Raw genomic sequence first — 21,888 nt, forward strand, 5'->3', positions numbered from 1 at the left:
CAAAATTACGATCTGTCAACTGCAAAAGGCCACCTTACTGGGATCTGCACGCATCATCTGAAAATACATCATACAGTCCTAAACGCTTGGGAAGTGTTCAACTTGTATTTTTCTGATACAAAATCCAGCATATATATCTTGTTTGCTGTGTCATACTATGACTTTGTGTCAATAATAATAATAACAACAACAACAACAATAAGAAGAAGAATACTAACAGTATAATATCCGCCTCTCCTTGCAGTTCATGATGGAGTACAATATTAAAACAGATAAAATGCCAGTCTGTTAAAATGCATATAACAAGAAACGCACAGTTAAAAGTACGGGTTAAAATTCACTGATAAAATGCAGATTAAAATTCACAAGTTAAAGTTGACTGGATAGGCCTGCCAGAAGAGATAGGTCTTTAGTTGCATATAGAATCATAGAATCATAGAATAGTAGAGTTGGAAGAGACCGCATGGGCCATCCAGTCCAACCCCCTGCTAAGAAGCAGGAAATCGCATTCAAAGCACCCCCGACAGATGGCCATCCAGCCTCTGCTTAAAAGCCTCCAAAGAAGGAGCCTCCACCACAGCCCGGGGGAGAGAGTTCCACTGTCGAACAGCTCTCACAGTGAGGAAGTTCTTCCTGATGTTCAGGTGGAATCTCCTTTCCTGTAGTTTGAAGCCATTATTCCGTGTCCTAGTCTGCAGGGCAGCAGAAAACAAGCTTGCTGCCTCCTCCCTATGACTTCCCTTCACGTATTTGTACATGGCTATCATGTCTCCTCTCAGCCTTCTCTTCTGCAGGCTAAACATGCCCAGCTCTTTAAGCCGCTCCTCATAGGGCTTGTTCTCCAGACCCTTAATCATTTTAGTCGCCCTCCTCTGGACGCTTTCCAGCTTGTCAACATCTCCCTTCAACTGTGGTGCCCAGAATTGGACGCAGTATTCCAGGTGTAGTCTGACCAAGGCAGAATAGAGCGGAAGCATGACTTCCTTGGATCTATTGAATTCTGACAGCTGTCAGATCTCTTCTGGCAGTCTTAGGGCGGCCAATGACTGGGTAACGGTTGCCAATAGGGTTCTGCCAGACTGGAGTAGCCTCTCTCCAGAGGACTTCAGTGGATTGTGTGGAAGAAGGTGATCTTGTAGTTAACCCAGAACCAAATCATTTAGGGCTTTAAAGGTCAAAACCTACACTTTGTACTTTGCCCAGAAACTAATTGGCAGCCAGTGGAGTGACTTGAATATGGGTGTAATATGCTCCTAAATATTCCTGTAGTCTGGCTGCTGTGTTGTGAACTAATTGGATTAAGCCTGTTGGAGAAATATTGACCCAAAGTTTCCATTACACTGAATGGAATTTGTTAGCAGGTAAGTCACATGCATATGATGTGAACCCCCTCTCCTGTACCTGTTGTGAAATGAACTTTTCAAACAATCTCAACTGGCAAGAAAACATTATTGCTTTTGGGGGTATCTAATAAAAGAGAACAAAAAAAACCCCTAAGAGCTTTTTAAAAATGGAAATAACACTTCAAGTTCATCCACACCCACCTTGTACATGCTTTCCCAGCATGATGCAACTGATTTGGCTTTCCTAACCTAGTAACTAATTCAGAGACGATCACAAGCGACAATATGAATGCCAGACTGGCTTCTGTTTCCCATGACAATTAAGCCAAACATATGTATATTTTGCCAAACATGCTAGTAGTTTGAAAGCTATCCAATCAAGCAAGAAAATGCACACGACAGTGGGCCAAAATATTTTGCTGCCTGAGACAAAGTGCAAAGAAGTGCTTCCAAGCCTTGGAAATCAAATTGTTGTTTTATATACGAGTGGTTTTATTTTGTATTGAACTGTGTGTTTATTTTATGTATTGTTTTAGGCATCTTGTGCTATATATAAGCCGCCCTGAGTCCCTTTGTGGAGATGGAGGCAGGGTACAAAAATAAAGTTACAGTAGAGTCTCACTTATCCAACATAAACGGGCTGGCAGAACGTTGGATAAGCGAATATGTTGGATAATAAGGAGAGATGGAGAAGCTTATTAAACATCAAATTAGGCTATGATTTTACAAATTACGCACCAAAACATCATGTTATACAACAAATTTGACAGAAAAAGTAGTTCAATATGCAGTAATGTTACGTAGTAATTACTGTATTTATTAATTTAGCACCAAAAAATCATGATATATTGAAAACATTGACTACAAAAATGCGTTGGATAATCCAGAACGTTGGATAAGCAGATGTTGGATAAGTGAGACTACTGTATTATTATCCTTTTATAGGGAGGATAGAATGGCTTGCTCTTGGTGATTTTTCCTTGCTAGACCTTTGAAAATGGATTGTTTTTAAAGGAAAGGCCTTTAACACATTATGATTTATTGCCATTTTTGACAATTTCATCTATTTTTAAAGTTTCACTCGCTTCCCTTTAAGATACACCATGGTAAAAATAGCCTCGGGCCTTACAGAAACTTTCCATCTTTGTTGTTATTTGCCATCAAATTGATTTGGACTTGTGGCAATCCTATGAGTGTGAGACTCCAAGATTCCCTGTCATCAACTGCCCTGCTCAGGTTTTGTGATTTCAAGGCTGTAGCTTTTTTGTCTGGATCAATCCACTTGTTATACATTACCCCTCTTTTCCCACTGCCCTCGAATATACCAAGCATTATTGTCTTTTCTAATGAGTCATGTGTCTCATAGAATCACAGAGTCATCCCGCCCAACCTCCTGCAATGCAGGAACACGCTATCAAACCACTCCTGAGATATGGCCATCCAGCCCCTGCTTGGAAACCTCCAGAGAAAGAGACTATCACACTTGGATGCAGCATATTTCACTGTCGAGCAGTCCTTACTGTCAAAAAGTACTTCTTTATGTTTAGGTGGAATATATTTTTCTGCAATTTTTCCCAGCATCATTCTCTTCTCCGAGCTTTCCTGTCTCCTCATGATGTGGCCAAAATACTTCATCTTTGCTTCTAATATCCTTCCTTCCAGTGAGCAGTCGGGCATTATTTCCTGGAGGATGGACTGGTTGGATCTTCTTGTGGTCCAAGGCACTCTCAGGATTTTCCTCCAACACCAAGCCATTATGAATAATGTAGTAAATAAGCGATGCACTGGGCACAATTTCTAAGAGATACACATTGAATGGTTTCTATACACAGACTGAACAAAAAGATGTTGAGTGAAAGAAAAAGGGTAATGTGATAAATTAGGATGAAAGAGTGAACCGCATGTTGAATGTATGTGTTTTAGCTACATTTCAAAAGGGTTGAAAACAGATTATTGGAAAGTATACATTTCTCACAGCTATGAGGCTGTAGCTGGGCTGCATCTGCACGTTTTGATTTCCTTTGTTTGCTTATGCACTATGTAACCATCTTTCATTGGTTTTGGTTGTGTGTTTGCATTTGCACTCCAGCTAGTGCCCCATATAGCCAGCAATGGGCAATTTGCTTTTTGGCCAAGGATAGCCTGGAGCTATCTGGGGGTCTCAGTTTTACCATTGGCTGTGAGGAGATGCTAAACTCCCATCAGTGAAAGGACTGGGATGCTTCTATGGGTGCATCTGGTGCATCCTCACTGTATAATAGATACCACTTTAATTGCCAGGACTCATGGAAGATGTACTGGTGAGGTACCAGCACTTTTTGGCTGAGAAGGCTAAAGACCTTTTAAAATTACAACTCCCGCAATTCCATAGTACTGACCGTGGCAATTCAAGTGTAGTCAAACTACATTAATGCATGTGAAAATCTACAATGTAGATGCACCCTATGTCTGCTGCATCATTTGCTATCCATAAAACTTATAGGAGTGATATGTGTCAGTGTTTGGCACTGAAAGAACTCTTAAGGAGCCCATTTTCTTATCTTGCCAATACTCTCAAAATGTGTTTGAGTGCATGACTATTCACATAAGCACACACATGTTGTGACATAACAGCAGCTGCTTTGACTTGCTTTTGGCCGATGCCACTTTGGCTCTCAACATGCAGCTCCCTTTTCCACCAGCTGTCTTGCTCAAGAGAAAAAAAAATGACAGTTTTTTTTTACAAGAATTGGTAGAAAATGAAATCCTCTGAGGCATAAATCTTTGGACAGCTATAGCTTTCCCGCCGATTAATCTCTGCCTTTTTTTCTTTTTGCAAATTCTTGAATAGAGCTATAGAAGTAATTTATTTCTTATCAGGTCCTGAACTGTCATTAATTCAAAGAGAACTCATAGAAAGTCATTGTAAATCGGATATGAAGTGCGTGACCAAGATTGTCATGAAATTGTGCTTGCTTTTCTATTTTCAATTAATTAAGAATCAGTTCAGGGACTGGTGGGTTATTCCCTATATTAAAAAGCCATTTTTGATCGAAGCAAGGCATAGGGAAATGCTTTTTAGATTATACCTCCCAGCATTCCCAAACTAGTTTAGTTTCCGATTTTGTTGGCTGGACATTCTGAGAGTTGTACTCTGTAAAAAACCAAACTGAAAACCTCTCAAGCTTTAAAGTGCATGGTTATCCTGTGCATAACACTAGGCATGGCACTAGGCATGGCACAGTCAAGAGTACTTACTACCAGCATTGGCTGATACACCAGCTGAGCTCCTTCCTGGAATTAGAAGACCTAAAGATGGAAGTGGATATGCTGGTATCCACTTTAGCTGGTATCTGGGCTTTAGCACAGCAGGTTAATCACCAAGCTGTAGTAAATCTTGCCAGCTGGAAGGTTGAGAGCTCGAAGCCCGGGTCAGGGTGAGCTACCTAGCAGTTTGAAAACTGTAGATAAATAGGAACCGCATTAAAGCGGGGAGGCATTTAGGCTTGGCGTTTTTATCAGAAAAAGGAGGAAGTTTATGAACAAAGAAAGCTCTTCGACAGGGAGATGGAGCAACAGCACCCTCCAGTGGCCAGAACTAAGCAAACCTCCAAAGATGGCGAAAGATGGAAAAGCCTATATCTGCCTCTATTTGTTGTTTGTCTTGTCATTATTATAATTGGCATTGAATGTTTATTTATTTATTTATTTGCAGTATTTATATTCCGCCCTTCTCACCCCGAAGGGGACTCAGGGCGGATCACAATGTACACATACAAGGCAAACATTCAATGCCATATGAACATAGAGACAGAGACAGACGCAGAGGCAATTTAGCATTCTCCAGCTTCCAGTTTCCTGAGGGGATGCTCGATTCTGGCCACAGGGGGAGCAGCTGCTTCATCATCCACTGTGACATCTTGATGGATACTTACTCATCCCAAACGACAGCTGGATGATTTCTAATGGTGTTGTAAATTAGTTAAATTTGCCTCCCCACAAAGCAGTACCTAAATTCCTACTTGATAGATGCAACTATCTTTCGGTTGCTTAGGTCAACAACGAGCAGGGGTTATTTTTTATTTTCAATTGTCGAGTGCTCACTCCAACATGGGCTGGCCTCGAACTCATGATCTCTTGGTCAGAGTGATTTATTGCAGCTGGCTACTTTACCAGCTGCGCCACAGCCCGGCACTTTATATGTGTTCTGTGATCGTCCTGAGTCCCCTTCGGGGTGAGAAGGGCAGAATATAAATACTGTAAATAAATAATAACAATAATCTCAAGGTTGAACTTCTGCAATGCGCTGTACTTTGGGCAATCTTCTGTACCAAGTTCAGAAACTCCAATTAGTTGAAAACATGGCAGGCTCATTGGTTATGGAAACATCTATGAATGAGGTTATCACATCCATATTAAAGTCACTCCACTGGTTGCCAATTAGTTTCTGGGCAAAGTACAAAGTGTTGGTTTTGACCTTTAAAGCCCCACATAGTCTGGGTCTAGGTTACCTACAAGATCACCTCCTCCTATACAATCTGCCTCAAACACTTTGGTCTTATGGGGGAAGCTTACTCCAACCAGGCAGAACCCGACTGGCGATCGTCAACTAGAGGACCTTTTCATTGGCCACCCCAAGAAGCCCGGGCTGTGGCGCAAGCTGGTGAGCAGCCAGCTGCAGCCAGCTGAGACCAATCACTCTGACCAAGAGGTCATGAGTTTGAAGCCAGCTTGGAGCCTGCGTTTGTCTTTGTCTTTGTTCTATGTCAAGGCATTGAATGTTTGCCTTATATGTGTGATCTGCCCTGAGTGCCCTTCGGGGTGAGAAGGGCGGAATATAAATACTTTAAATAGATAAAATAAATAAATAAGACTGCAGAAGATAATTTAATACACAACTGAAGGCCTATCTATCTCTTCTAGCAGGCCTACATAGCAAATTTTAAATGGTGAATTTTAACATTACACTTTATTAGTATTGGTGTCAATCTTTGTTTTGAGTATTTAAATATATGCATTTTAATAGTATTATATATTTTTCTGTTTACAACAACAACGTTTGATGATATGTCCAAAATATGACAGTCTCAGTTACACTGAATCAATTGGTAATGGTTAGCCAACACGTCTGCCTACTGATTCAATGAGGTTACTCTAGCAGTGCATACCAGTAGGATTCAGGCTATTTTCTATGGCTACTCCTTGGATTGCTTTGTCCGGGTATAAACAATCTGGAAGTAATTCCCATTGAATTGAGAGGAACTTAGGTAAAGGTAAAGGTTTTTCCCTGACGTTAAGTCCAGTCGTGACTGACTCTGGGGATTTGTGCTCATCTCCATTTCTAAGTCGAAGAGCCGGTGTTGTCCGTAGACACCTCCAAGGTCATATGGCTGGCATGACTGCATGGAGCGCCGTTACCTTCTCGCCAGAGCAGTACCTATTGATCTACTCACATTTGCATGTTTTCGAACTGCTAGGTTGGCAAGAACTGGGGCTAACAGCGGGCGCTCATTCTGCTCCCGGGATTTGAACCTGGGACCTTTTGGTCCGCAAGTTCAGCAGCTCAGCACTTTAATGCACTGTGCCACCAGGGGCCCCTGACAGGAACTTACTACTGAGTAATTATGCATAAGATTGTCATTGAAAACCCACCCGAATAAGCAACTGTGATTTATTTGAATGGATTGCAATCCTGATTTTTTACATATGCAACTTTTACTCTTGTTTCCTATGTTTCAGTTTTTCATGAGTGCATTCCTTATGTGTATTCTGGTGAGCTGGATCCTCTGGTAGAGCAGACAGATTGTTCCTTTGTTTCCAGCTTCATTTCATTGCAGACTTTGTTTATCACCAAGGCGATCTTGGAAATAATTTTACATGGTGGAGAAGCAAGTTTGGACGAAGTGTTATTTTCTCTTTTCCAGCATGGTGGTCAGAGACAATAGGAAAATCAACAGCCTGGTGATGACATGGAATTGAACCTCTGGGATTCTAAGGCTTCATTTTTAACCCCTGAGCCAAAAGGAAGGGATTATGGGATTCCTGGTGTTGCCCATCACGTTGTCATAGAAGCCTTTCCACAGGAAAAAAGAAAGCAAAGAATATAGGAGTGATTCAAGGGATGCGAGGTGATGGGTGTGTGCTTCTCTTTGTGGCAAAATTTAAATGACACGATGGTCCTAGTCCCATCAAAATGACAGTAACTTTCCAGAAGAGTTGCCCAGAGTTTGAGTAAATGGTTATGTAATGGATGACTTTCAGGTGTCCTTGAAGTAAGAGAACTTGCTTTCTCCAGAGCTCGGAGAAGGTTCCATTGTCATAGCAGATTAAACATCCCTTATCTGAAATGCTTGGGTCCTGCGTTAAGAGTGTTTTCAAATTTTGGAATACTTATGTATCTATCTATGTAAAAACCAAAATATGTTTAATGTGTTGTTGAAGGCTTTCATGTCCAGAATCACTGGGTTGCTGTGAGCCTTTCAGGCTGTATAGCCATGTTCCAGAAACTTTCTCTCCTGACGTTTCACCCACATCTATCGCAGTTACCCTCAGAGGTTGGAAATTAGCAAGTGAGGTTTTTATATCTGTGGAAGGTTCAGGGTGGGAGAAAGAACTCTTGTCTGTTGGAGGCAAGTGTGTTTGTTTGTTTGTTTGTTTGTTGCTTTGTCTGTTTTATCACAAAGGCTCCCATACGACTTGATGGATCTGGACCAAATGTGGCACAAATACCCTTCATGGTCCAAACTTAAAATAATTGAGTGGTTCGAACTAAAAGAATCACCCCTTTCAGGCCAAGAGATGATGGAAAGAAAATCAGCAAAGTAGATCTGCTGCAGCCAGGTGGATTGTTGCTAGGTGAAGTGGCCCTTTTTGATGTCATTGGGAAACAAAGGGAGTGAAGTGGCTTGGCTGCTGCTTAGTGACTTGTGTATGGGGGAAGGGAGGGAGGGAGGGAGGGAAAAAGGAAGGGATAAGGAAGGAAGAGGAAAGGGAAAAAAGGAGGGAAGGAAAATAAAGGAAAGAGGCAAAATATGAGGAGCGGGAAGGAAAGAAAGAAAAAGAAGGGAAGAAAAACAAAGGGGGAAAGAAATGAAGGAAGTTAAGGAAGAAAAAGAAGGAAAGAGACAGGAATGAAGAGAAAGGAAAGAAAGAAGAGGGTGGAAAATATCAGGAAACTGGCATCCTGAATGATGATATATGAGGCAGTTCCCCTCCTCATCCGTTAGACCACTTAGTAACTACCAAGCGGCACCAACAAACACGACAGCATAGCCGATTTTATCTGCTGATCCCAGCAGCTATATATCTTTATTTTACAAGTATTTACAAAGTAAACAGCCAGAGCTGCTCGGACACATCTTGACACATCAAGAGCGAATCATGGAGTCTCTTTGTTGTTCTTATCAGTGAACCGAAGCCACAACCCACATTCCACAGTCTATGGCATATCTTCCTGCTATGTAGCACAAATGGAAGTCTTGATGCTTTGCCCTTCTAGCCATAAATCAGGGCCCTCTGCAATTAACCACTTAACTACTGGAATGCTTACCCGAGTGAATAAACACACATAGCAACAATGAATTAAACATTTCACTACATAACACAAAAACCGTAACAGAAAATGTATGAGAAAAGGAAGGAAGGAAGGAAGGAGAGGGAGGGAGAAGGTGTATGAGAGAAACAGGGAAAGAAAAGAAAGAGCCACAAAGCTTCTCCAAAGAGAGTTGCCAGAGCATTGCCATAGAAACATTGTGAGGTAGGCCTTCTCAGAATTGGAGAAGGGAAAAAGCAAGGAGGCAGCAGCCCATCCAACACCCAAGGTGTAGTAGGCATATATGCTAATGTGTGTGTAAACTGAGTAATATTTATTTAGTTTTCTGACTACAGTGCAGTTACAAATCTGTAACTATATGTAATTAATCCGTAATTTCAATATGCAGTGGTAGAAAGATAAATGCACACAAACACAAACATCATTAAATCTTGGAGAATTCATCAACAGAAAGTCCAATGAGAGTCTGGGAGCAATGTTGGGGACAAGTTCATGTCTGAAAAGATGACTTAAATTAACATTGTATTGCTATTCCGTATAGTGGTTGTCTCTGCAACATCTGTATAACAGCAGAGTTGAAAGAGAAAAAGGTGTGCATACATGAATCTCCCCTCTTGACCATTTATGTAATCTTCCTGTGTTCTGCCATAGTCTAGATCTGATGGATGACAAACCTATCATCCTAAGACAGAGCATGGCATGATGGGAGTTGTGGGCTGGCATATCTGAAGGGCACCAGGGGTGAGGGTGGGTTTATACAAATATGTGAGGAGGAATTGATTTCCCTCTTGCAACTGTCTCTTTAGACAACATTGATTTACTGGGTTGCTGTGAGCTTTCTGGGCTGTACGGCCATGTTCTGGAAGCATTATCTCTCGATATTTTGCCCACATCTACAGCAGGCATCCTCAGAGGTTGTGAGGTCTGTTGAAAACTAGGCAAGAGGGGTTTATATATCTGTGGAAAGTCTAGGGTGGGAGAAAGAATTCTTGTCTGTTTGTGGCAAGTGTGAATGTTACAGTTGGCCATCTTGATTAGCATTGAATGGCCTTGCAGCTTCAAAGCCTGGCTGCTTCCTACCTTGGGCAATCCTCTGTTGGGAGGTGTTAACTGGCCCAGATTGTTTCCTGTCTGGAATTCCCCTGTTTCATGAGTGTTGTTCTTTATTCATGAGTGTTGTTTTTTATTTACTGTTCTGATTTTAGAGATTTTTAATACTGGTAGCCTGATTTTGTTCATTTCCATGGTTTCCTCCTTTCTGTTGAAATTGTCCACATGCCTGTGGATTTCAATTGCTTCTCTGTGTAGTCTGACATGGTGGTTGTTAGAAACTGGGACACTTTAGAAGCAGCTGAGAAAGTGGGATGACAAAAGATGAATTGAAACTGTCTTTGCCAACTCAAGATGGTTGGAGGGCGTCTTAGGGATTCTGGGAGTTGTAGTGAAAAAACCAATCCCTTTCCAATCTCCAGAATGAGCCAATGCTCTGCTCATTCTTTCCTTCCTCAAATTCTGCAGCCCCACCAAGGTTTTCTGCCTTTGTTTCAGTCGGATGATGTTAGGAGAAACAAATACCCCTTGAGTTAATAATAAGCCTTGGAAGAGAGTGTCTCGTTCTCCAGCCCAGCGCCTTTGATGCCGCAGCAGCTTCATGCAAGGATCTGCCTCCATTGTCATTTGACTGACACAGCCCTTTCTATAAATTTGAGCAATTAAGCAGCCCAGTAGCAGCTGGGAAAAAAGAGAGCTGCCGAGAGAGCAAACCCTGACAGAGGCTGTGTCACCGAGGCCAGATCTCCCGATCCGTGCAAAGGAGTAGCTTCAATTGAGAACCCCAGTGGGAGAAAACGAGAGATGCCCATCAAGACAGGTAAGAGACTTCGCTGTCTTTTGCTGAACTTAAGTCCTTGCTTAGGCTCATCCTTGAGACAATTGTAGCACCTTGGTTGACTCTACCAGCCATGGCTGTTGCATCCTCTAGAATCCTGGTGCTGGTAATTTGAGAGTATAAATGTCCCTGGCAAAAGTTTATTTATTGCATGGAACCGCAAACTGAGTTTCTGTGGAATAAAAATGGTATTTGTCTATTTTGATCGATGGCAACCCAATCAATGGGGGACCTCCAAGTTATCCTATCCTCAAGATCCCTGCTCAGGTGTTGCAGACTCAGGACCTTGGCTTCCTAGATTGAGTCAATCTATCTGGATTGCAGTCTTCCCCTTTTCCAACAGACCTCCACCTTACTAATAATTATTATCTTTTCAAAAGAGTCAGGTCTTCTCATGACATAGTCAAAGTACGGCAGCCTCCATTTATACATCTTGGATATTAGGAAAAGTTCCTCTACACCTGTTCATTTGCCTTTTGGGTATTCTACAACTCTCCTACATCACGACATCTCAAATAAGTTCATTTTATTGCCTTTGATTTGGCTTTGGATCAATTTATTATAAAATAGTATACAGGTGCTGTAATTGTATAATGTGACATGATTCTAGAGCACTGGTTCCCAACCTGTGGGTCTCCAGATGTTTTGGCCTTCAACTCCCAGAAATCCTAAAAGCTGATAAACTGGCTGGGACTTCTGGGAGTTGTAGGCCAAAGTACCTGGGGACCCACAGACTGAGAAGCAGTGTTCTAGAGGAAACAACAAAGGTGGCAATCAGTGGGCACACACACACACACAATCATTAAAAACTTCAGATATTTTCAAAATGAAATTTGCGAACCAGTGGTTGAGCTTTAGACCTGGAGTAAGGCCTACCTGAGTAGCAGATTTGTATACATGTGCTCCAACTATTAAGCAAAGTGAAGCAACTATCTCAGGAGGCAGGTGCAAGGAAAGAAGGAGAATCCTGCTCGTTGACATCATTTCTGTACCAGCGTGTTGGCACAGAAGTGAAAGGACCCATCATAACAAGGTAGGTGATGTAAACACTGTGTTGTTGAAGGCTTTCATGGCTGGAATCATGGCCATAGTAGAGCACCGATGAACCAACCTGGACACAACACATTATTTGAGAACACAGAAATGGTGGGCTACTCTAACAACCACCATGTCAGACTCCACAGAGAAGCCATTGAAATCCACAAGCATGTGGACAATTTCAACAGAAAGGAGGAAACCATGGAAATGAACACAATCTGGCTACCAGTATTTAAGGTAAAGGTAAAGGTTTTCCCCTGACGTTAAGTCCAGTCATGTCTGACTCTGGGGTTGGTGCTCATCTCCATTTCTAAGCCGAAGAGCCAGCGTTGTCCATAGACACCTCCAAGGTCATGTGGGCGGCATGACTGCATGGAGTGCCGTTACCTTCCCGCCGGAGCGGTACCTATTCATCTACTCATATTGGAATGTTTTCAAACTGCTAGGTTGGCAGAAGCTGGAGCTAATAGTGGGCGCTCACTCTGCTCCCAGGATTTGAACCTGCGACCTTTCAGTCTGCAAGTTCAGCAGCTCATTGCTTTAACACACTTCGCCACTGGGGCTCTAAAATCAGGATAGTGAATAAAGAAAAAAATGGGAATGTCAGTCAAGAAACAATCAGGGCCAGCTAATATCTCCCAACAAAGGATTCCCCCAGGCATGAAACAGCCAGGGTTTGAAACTGCAAGGCTTTTCAATGCTAATCAAGGTGGCCAATTACAACATTCACACTTGCCTCAAACAGACACAATTTTTTTCTCCCGCCCTGGACTTTCTACAGATATATAAACCCCATTTGCCTAGTTTCCAACAGACCTCACAACCTCTGAGGATGCCTGCCATAGATGTGGCCAAAACATTGGGAGAGAATGCTTCTGGAACATGTCCATACAGTCTGGAAAGCTCACAGCAACCTGATGGAAACATTGTTGTGGAATTGGAAGATAGCAATGGGTTTTACCCCATTAATAGCAAGAGCAGGAGAATTATAGGGAGAAGGCAGATCAGCTCCACCTTGTCCACTCAAAACACACTGAATGTCACATAGCTTCGATATTGAATGGATGCAATCAGTTTCAGTAGAGTAGGAACCACTTGGGTTGGCTACTTCTTAAAATCTGATGACACAGACCTAGTCTTATGACGCAAACTTCTTTCTCTCAGTCTCAAGATCTTTATGCATATTCAAAATATTGTTTTCATGCTTCATCTTGATTGCTCCAGCTTATTCTTCCATCAGATGAAACTAAAACCTTGAGGTCTTAATAACGTCATCAGATACCTGTTAATAGCATCATACCCAGTTTTAATCAGAATTGGCTAAATCGCAGCTTGCTTGATTGGTTGACTACTTTTACTTCATCTTGAAAATCATCCCCAGAACAACTTGACAATGGAACAGTGATGTTACTTGAAGATGAGTACAATTGATGGCTATTTAAATATGTAATTGAACTCAAAACGTTCACAACAAAATACTGTTTGCTTGACAGGAGGTCATCTGAAGAGGGCTATTGTGACAAGCACATTATCCAAATTATTATTACCTTTAAAAGTTACCTATGGAAGATCTTCAGATTGTAAGACCTTGATTGTTGTGATGTAGATGATGGTTGGGCACAATCAGGACAGCTGCTGCTCACCATTTTGGCCACCTTTAGAGCTCCAGAGTTGAGATTCAAAAATATTATAATAATAGATGTGAAACAGACTTTCCTAATTGTCAGGAAACACCAGGGAGGGAATCCTGGATTATTGAAAAACTTAATAGTTCAGGACTTAACTCTGTCAAATGCGTATGTTTTACCCACACAACAAACAGCATTTTCTGTGCAGAAAGGAAAAATTCTGGGTGTTTTGCACAAAAGATTCTGGGTGTTTTGTTGGAATCTGGAGAGCAGGGTTCGCTCCTGGGAGACGTCTATGGACAATGCCGGCTCTTCAGGTTAGAAATGGAGATGAGCACCAACCCCCAAAGTTGGATCCAATTAGACTTAATGTCAGGGGGAAACCTTTACCTTTACCTAGAGTACAATATTTTAATGAATTTTAATATATTCAACTTTATAAATGTTTTTAAAACAACCTGTATATTTATACTTTTATTGAAGTCTTAAATTGATTATCTTTTTAGATCAGTTGTTAGTTGCCTTGAGATTTATTACTAAGAGAGAAACAGGATATGTATGAATGCATTAAGAGCCTTGTATCCACAGGGAATATATTCTCAGTTGGACTGTGGTGACTTGAAATCGCAGATACAACTGAATGCTATTTAGTTACTTGACAGAATGGGGGATGCCTGGTTCGATAGCAGTACGTGTGAAAAAGACCTTGGAGTTCTCATGGACAACAAGTTAAACATGAGCCAACAATGTGATGTGGCAGCTAAAAAAGCCAATGGGATATTGGCCTCCATCAATAGGAGTATAGTGTCTAGACCCAGGGAAGTCATGCTACCCTGATATTCTGCCTTGGTCAGTCCACACCTGGAATCACACTGTGTCCTATTCTGGGCATCACAGTTGAAGGGAGATGTTGACAAGCTGGAGAGTGTCCAGAGGAGGGCGACTAAAACGATCAAGGGTTTGGAGAACAAGCCCTATGAGGAGCAGCTTAAAGAGCTGGGCATGTTTAGCCTGCAGAAGAGAAGGCTGAGAGGAGACATGATAGCCATGTATAAATATGTGAGGAGAAAGTCATAGGGAGGAGGGAGAAAGATAGCTTTCTGCTGCCCTGGAGACTAGAATGCTGAACAATGGCTTCAAACTTCAGAAAAGGATATTCCACCTGAACATTAGGAAGAACTTCCTCACTGTGAGAGCTGTTCAGCAGTGGAACTCTCTGCCATGGAGTGTGGTGGAGGCTCCTTCTTTGGAGGCTTTTAAGCAGAGGCTGGATGGCCATCTGTCAGGGGTGCTTTGAATGTGATTTTCCTGCTTTTTAGCTGGGGGCCGGACTGGATGGCCCAACTCTATGATTCTATGACTTCTGGTCCAAGCTTACCATTCAGTTGCATTGGAGATTCCTAGAGAGTCCTTCAATTTAACTCTGTTGGGGAAGGTTGTAGACTCACAAAGAGGATCTAGCAAATTCCTAATAAAACCCCCTTCCCTTGGGTGTGGATAAGTGAAACCACAGTTATGGGTGAAAAGGATTTAACAATAACAACAATTTAAGAGGTCTTCAATTCTCCTGCTTTTCTCGCAGCTGTAAAAGCCCAACGGGTGATCCAGGGATCTTTGTACCTCCTGATCCTGGCTAGCTGTGTTCTTACCCTCAAACCATCCGGTATCAACCTGAGGACGTTCATTGGCTGTGCCGTCCGGGAGTTCACTTTCCTGGCCAAGAAACCAGGCTGCAAGGGGATGCGCATCACCACCGATGCCTGCTGGGGCCGTTGTGAGACCTGGGAGGTAGGTGTGCTCGATTGTCAAGTCTGTGAAATTTGACCTCTTCGGTCATGTTGCTCAAGCAAGAAAAGCAGTTTAAGCAGCTGACGGAGAAAAGGAAAGGGCCCGAGGCTGTTAGGAATTGTGGGAGTTGAAGTCCAAAACAGCTGACGTGCCAAAGTTTGCCCATTCATGACTTAAGAGTCTTAGAATCATAAAATGATTCTATGATACCCTCCGGTAGATGCCTACCATAGCATCACCTGGAGGACCAAAACAATTCTTAAAGTGGTCATATTTTGTTAGATGTGAATAGGTAAAATCATGGGTATCAATCCCTCAGGTACAGGGACTGTACTGTAAATTTGAAGTCTTGTAAATTGGGAGAACACAAACTTCTTACCTTCTGTGTCCTACACGACTGTGCATTGCCAACCAGTGGTACGAATTGTTATGGTTTTTAACGCTAGTCGCTTTGGCAGAGAAAAGGTGGGGTATACATTCTAATCACAGCCCAACAACATATTTTTTTCTTGGTGTCTTAGTTTTTAGGCCTGTTCTTGGGATTATATGTGGCTCTGATTCAGAATATTTCATTGCATGGACCGCCTCAGCTCAAGTTTCTTAGATATGGTTGAATTTATAAAATCATAGTTTGCATCATAAATCTGTGCTTTTGGTGTGAAATAAGTAGTTGTTCATGTAGTATACTTTTCTTTTACTTTTTAATATGTTTCCTTAATTATTTTTTTGGTAGCAGGAGCGACTTAAGAAACTGCAAGTTGCTTCTGTTGTGAGAGAATTGGCTGTCTGCAAGGACGTTGCCCAAGGAACGCCCGATTGTTTGAGGTTTTACCATCCTGTGGGGGGCTTCTCTCATGTCCCCACATGGGCTGGCACAAGGGTTTAGCCCATTGCGCCACCAAGGGCTCTTCATGCTTAAACAGTATTAATTTTAACATGATATTTTTTTTTACAAATTTTTATTTTTTATAACACAAAAAAATACATACCGTAGACATACAAAACATTTACAATTCCCACCACCAACACGAGGATTGTTTTCTTTTTACATATTCATTTCTTTGTGAGACAAGCTTTATATCTTTATCTTTATCCATTTCCATCCTATATACTATATAACATTTGTATCTTATTTCTTATGGCTTGATCTCCAGATTGATTCATGATATAGTTCTTTACCCTTGTCCATTTTCCTTCCATTTCTCTTGTTCTATTTTCATTAGTTTTTACAACATTTAGTTTCACATTCATAATTTCAAATTCCATTTGCTCCACCATATATTGGTACCATTTACTTACTGACCATTTCGATTTATCTTTTAAACATGATATTAAAACATTCTGATTTTTTATGAGCGAGCAGAGTGAAGAGTGGTATATGCCATATGTTCTGTATCTCAAAAACTAGAATTGATAGGAGAAAACTGGTGCCATTTTTGGATCAGCAGGTCAAACATATCCACCAAAATGTGTGTTGGCCAATGTAGTAGCAGTAGCAGTACTAGTAGTAATAATAACAATGCTAAGAGATTGAGAATGGGCCCAATCCACTATAACAATCAGTTTGCACCATGGACACTTGCACCAGCTTGTTACAGTATACAAACATGACCTCATTGGCTTCCCTGTATCAGAGATGGGGCTGTATCGCTAGAGAGAATCCCTTGCTTTAACATTCCCCGCTGTAGGTTTCCCCCCCTTTGGTTTTTCTCCCCCTTCCCCAAAGCCTTAGTTTTGTGTGGCAGAATATTTCTAAAGCATTTACGTCATGCTCTCATTATATAATTTCGAAAGCCTCTTATGGCTTAAACACTTAAGGGGAAACGGGCCTTTATTACTCCACCGGCAGAAAATTCCGCAGAGATTAAAACAGAGCCCCTGATTCACAAGTGATACATTTTGTTCCATCTCCCCATAAGATGCCTGTTTCTAATTTGGGCCGCCTCCGAAATGTGGTCATGGTGCTTTGGGGTGGGAGCGACAGGATGGGCGAGCAAGTCCACACACATTGAGCAGCAAGGAGATAGTGACTAATTTTAGCCTGCTCTTTTTAAACTTTAGAATGCCAGTAGGACCAAGACTAATTTCCCTTGTTCTTGTGGGAAAGCCTTCTTGGCATGGGCAGGATTTGACTGAATTCAAAAAAGGTGTTTGTGTGGGTATTTGTGAGGAGAGAATACTCTCATCCCTTTCCACCAATTGACTTTTTTAGATTTTGGAAAGGCAATGTACTGGTTATGAGCCCCTGCAAACACCCGGCACAAGAAGGACTGAAAGAGTACATGTTTCAATACTGTACATACAAACTTTGTTTCATGCACAAAATACTAAATATGTTGTGTATAAGATTGCCCTCAAACTATTTTTATAAGGAAGGGGATGTGAAACATAAATGTTTTTTAGACTTATGACATCTCCACAAATCTCTCCAAAAGTTAAATTTATCCTATCTCCAAAATATTCCAAAATCTAGAAAAAAACTGAAAGACATAACACTTCTGGTCCCAATCATTTCGGATACGGAATACTCAATCTTTTCTTCATAGGAGATGGTGAAATTGGAAGCAAATTTTAAACTCATCCTGATTTAAATTTTGGCAGGACTTTTTGGGTTTTTAATGGGCTGATCTGGTTTATGAAACAATAGACTACTAGCAATAGAAGCACTGCCATTATCGCAAAGATTCACAATATCAGTGGGACTGGAGACCAATACTGTGAGACACACAGTGACATTTTGCTGCTGATTTTCAGTGAAATTAAGAACAATCGATGAATATTCATACCCTCCAATTGTCCCAATACAGATTCATCCTCTGCTGTGCCATTTTTTCAGCTGCTTTGAAAATGTCCCAGTTTTTCTCTTCCTCTTTTCATCATTGACTTGCTTCAGTTGCTGCAAACAGAAATGAAAGTTCAAAAGTATCTTGTGCTGAAGAGTGGAGGAGGGGGAATCATATCCTCCTTTGTAGATTTAGGCACAAACAAACTGTTGCAGCTTCTCTTAGCTCTCCTGTTCTTCCTCATAAATATTTTTGCCATCTTGACCACACTTTGATGTTGTTTGGCTCCAGTTGTCAAAAGTGGAATGTTGGAGGGTATGAATGTTTGTTTCAAAGATTTCCTGGTTTGCAGCCAATTCCAGTTTACAGCAAAACATCCCTTAGAACTATTGTAGTTAAACCCCATACTACCCAAGTCTGCAGTCCTCAACGAGGAGTAGTTAGCTTAGGAATAGGCTGAGCTAACCTCTTTCCCATGTCTCCTGAATGACAGTTGGAATGTATTTCTTCTCTCCTCTCTGTTTCTGCTCTCATTCTGGTTGGTTGTGTAGAAGGGGTACTTTGCAGGTGCCTGCCTTTTGTCTTTGCTTTCTACTTTTACATCTTGGTGTGTGCTGTGTGTGTTGAGATCTCTCTCTGCTTATGTGACAGGAGAGATGTGTGCCTGGAGATTTCTCTCTCTCTTTAAACCCTGGAAGAGGTGGAGTTAGAGTAGCTAAGACCCAGTACTTTACTATTAAGAAATGTAGACATTATTTTTGTAAATAAACCTTTTGTGATTTTTAAAGACAGAAATCTGCATGTTTGCCTTCTAAAGTTCTAAATTCTTTACAGCCACATGGCACTTCACACTCTGCTTGCTGTGAGCTGAAAGCTCAACTATAAGCATCCTGTTTTTGCATATTTTGGATGCTCTGCTGTTTTGGGTAGTTTTTTCCTAACACCCCAGAAAATCCCTAACAAGAACTAATGGGAATGTTCACACTTTCACACTTTGTCCTCAAAATATGACAAAGTTGACTCTTCTTATGCTTTTCTCTTCGTATGTTGCCTGGTTCAGTAAAAAGGAGCTTTCTCTATCCAAGCTTAGGCCATCATTTCTGTTTTTCTTTTCCTGCAAACAGAAGCCGGTGCTGGATCCCCCTTACGTTGAAGCGCACCACCGCGTCTGCACTTACAACGAAACTAAGCTGGTGACGGTGAAGCTGCCCAACTGTGCAGCCAACGTTAGTCCTTTCTACACATACCCCAAGGCCATCCGCTGTGACTGCAGCATGTGTCTCACCACAACCACAGAGTGCGAGACCTTCTGAGTCCTCCAACCTCTGTAGTTTGAGCTGTTCTGTACCATATTTTGCCCCAGGAGAAACTGCAGTGCGGTGGTTCAGCTGGGTAAATTGGGGCAGAATGTAGCTGCTTGCTTGAATTTGAAATATCTCCATCTCCCAGGCTACATTTTCAGATCAGCTGTGGAAGCATTGGAGCAACTTGCACTTTATGATCTTGTACACCTTAAAAGAGTGGTTTCCAACCTTTTTTTGACCAGGGACCACTCTCCAACGTTAGTACAAAAGGGTTACGAATTAGTTTTTGGTCAACTTTAGATTCGGTTTGGTTATTTGGGGTGCTGATTCACAAAATTGCATTGAACAGACCACATCAGTTCTAGTTTCTGATACAGAACATATGCCATCCAATAGTTGCCATCTGCTCGCCCAGAGAAAATCATATTTAATAATCTAGAGCTGACGTGGTCTAGCCAATGCAATGGTCAGCTCTGCAGAAAGGAGCAGAAATAAATAAAATAAAATAAAATAAAATAAAATAAAATAAAGAGGAAGGAGGACCACATGTTGAGAACCACTGCCTTAGAGGCTTTGCACATTGCCACTGATTTAGGCAGAATGATTCTCCAGTTGCTTGCTGCTGTTGACAGGATTTATGCACAATTCCCCCTTCTTTGACTATGCCATTTCCTATTATTCTTGACTGAGTATACAACAGATTCAAAAGAAAGATTCAACAGAAAGGTAGAATTGTTACTATGTGCCTTCAAGTTGACTCCAACCTCTGGCAAACTTATCATAGGGTTTCCTTGGCAAGATTTAGTCTATGGAGGATTTGTCGGCGGTGACGATGCTGGGGTGAGACCCTGGTTGCCGTGCAGAGTGGGTTCCAAAAACCATCATCCCGGTCTCACCTCCTTCTCCAGGCTGTTTTCCCATGCGGAGAATCAGCACTGGTCAACAAACACTCCAGCAGGCGAAATCCAACTGTTGTTTAACTTTATTTACATAACTATTTAGTTGCAATTATTCACAATAAATCCCGGACACATGGCTGTGTCTCCTCGGCTACAGAGCATAGCATTCATAGTCCATCTCCAGCGAATGCTCAAGCCGAACACACACACTAACAGACGACACTCCCCTGCATTCCACAGACCAAGAAGGAAGTCCCGGTCAAACAAACTCGACCCCATTGGTCCTGTGATACGTCAATCAAAGCAGGTTCTTATTAACTCCATAGTTACTGAAATGCCTTGCCGAAACTCACACAGAAGGCATTTCTAACAGCCTAGATTGATTTCAACATTTCACACAATTCACAATACCCTGACAGGATTGCCTCTGAGGTTTAGAGTTGGATTGGCCTGCAGTTACTCAGGGTTCGTCTTCACCATAGAATTATTGCTGTTTGACACCACTTGGGGGCTCTTCCAACTCTATAATAGAGAAGAGAAGGCAGTGGCGGGGTGGAAATATCCCAGGAGGCTCAGGCAAAAGCAACCAGCTGCATCCTCTCCTAGCCAGAGGATTTAGAAGAAGAGGAAGGAGAAGGAGAAGGAAGAACAACCAGCTAATATCAGACCATTTCTTCATCACACAGATGTTCCAAAAGTTTCAAGATAGCAAAGAGAATAAAGACCTGAGCTAAAGGTTTAGTGGAAGAATAATGTTTCAAGGGGGCATTGCAATGTAATCAGATTCTTTAAATAAGAATAATGGCATTGAGCAAGTTTACTAAAAGATAATGTTAATTACAAATTGGAATGGGGCATGTCATTGTTGAGCAAAGACAAGTGATTGCAATGTCATATAAAGGACGCATAACAGCAGTCATAAAGGAGTTGTTCATCTTGATCACACTATGATGTTGCTTGAACACCTGTGTCTGTGTTTCCATATGTGAAATGTTGGAGGGAGAGGCACTTCTTCAACCATCTAGATTACAGACCATTTAGGGCCTCAATTTATCACAATCAGAACCTTGAATTCTGGCTAAAAGTGAATTGACAGCCAGTGCAACTCCTTTGAACTCTGCAGAGAGAAGCAGACCATGGAGTTGCACAGAGCAGCGGTCCCAAACTAGTATTCCATAACGCATGATAGGGGTTCCCTGACAAATCCTTAAAATCTTTAAAAAAAAACCTTTTAAAGAGTTCTGTGTCAAAGTATGGTCTTATCAAAATCCAATGTACTTCTGCTTTAAAAGCAAAATTTGAATCTGTGCCACTGAATGAATTTTGGGTAGGACTGGTAGACAATGACATATAGCTGTCATTAGCCGGAAAGGCTGTCTGAGCAATGCTCCCCTTCATGTCCATCTATTGATTCAAATCAGCCTTTTAAGCATATTTTTACACCAGGAAAAAAAATTAGGATTAAGTTGGATGTCACCTTGAATTTATGTAATCAGCTATCAAACATAAAGTCCAATTTCAACACTATTTTAAATACAAAAATGAAATGGTTTCATTCATCACTTTAGATGAATATTTTCTTGTACCAAAATAAAAGTTTGTGGTTATTTTTAAAATGGATTTGTTTATTTATTTATTTATTTCAGTATTTATATTCCGCCCTTCTCATCCCGAAGGGGACTCAGG

The 21,888-nt window shown here is 41.5% G+C and overlaps 1 protein-coding gene across 1 annotated transcript; it reads left to right on the plus strand.

Annotated features, from left to right (window-relative positions):
- The first annotated feature begins 6,729 nt into the window (after window positions 1-6,729).
- Window positions 6,730-21,818, plus strand: gphb5 (glycoprotein hormone subunit beta 5). Its single transcript, XM_003214285.4, has 3 exons — window positions 6,730-10,744; window positions 15,011-15,216; window positions 19,124-21,818. The coding sequence occupies exons 1-3, from the start codon at window positions 10,729-10,731 to the stop codon at window positions 19,310-19,312; spliced, it is 411 nt and encodes a 136-aa protein (XP_003214333.1). The 5' UTR covers window positions 6,730-10,728; the 3' UTR covers window positions 19,313-21,818.
- The last annotated feature ends 70 nt before the right edge of the window (window positions 21,819-21,888 follow it).

The sequence above is a fragment of the Anolis carolinensis genome, chromosome 1 (genome assembly GCF_035594765.1).
Source record: "Anolis carolinensis isolate JA03-04 chromosome 1, rAnoCar3.1.pri, whole genome shotgun sequence".
Classification (NCBI taxonomy): Eukaryota; Metazoa; Chordata; class Lepidosauria; order Squamata; family Dactyloidae; genus Anolis; species Anolis carolinensis.

Coding starts and splice junctions, on each gene's coding strand:
- gphb5 (XM_003214285.4), top strand. Junction 15,217..19,123: donor GCCGTTGTGAGACCTGGGAG/GTAGGTGTGCTC, acceptor TCCTGCAAACAG/AAGCCGGTGCTGGATCCCCC.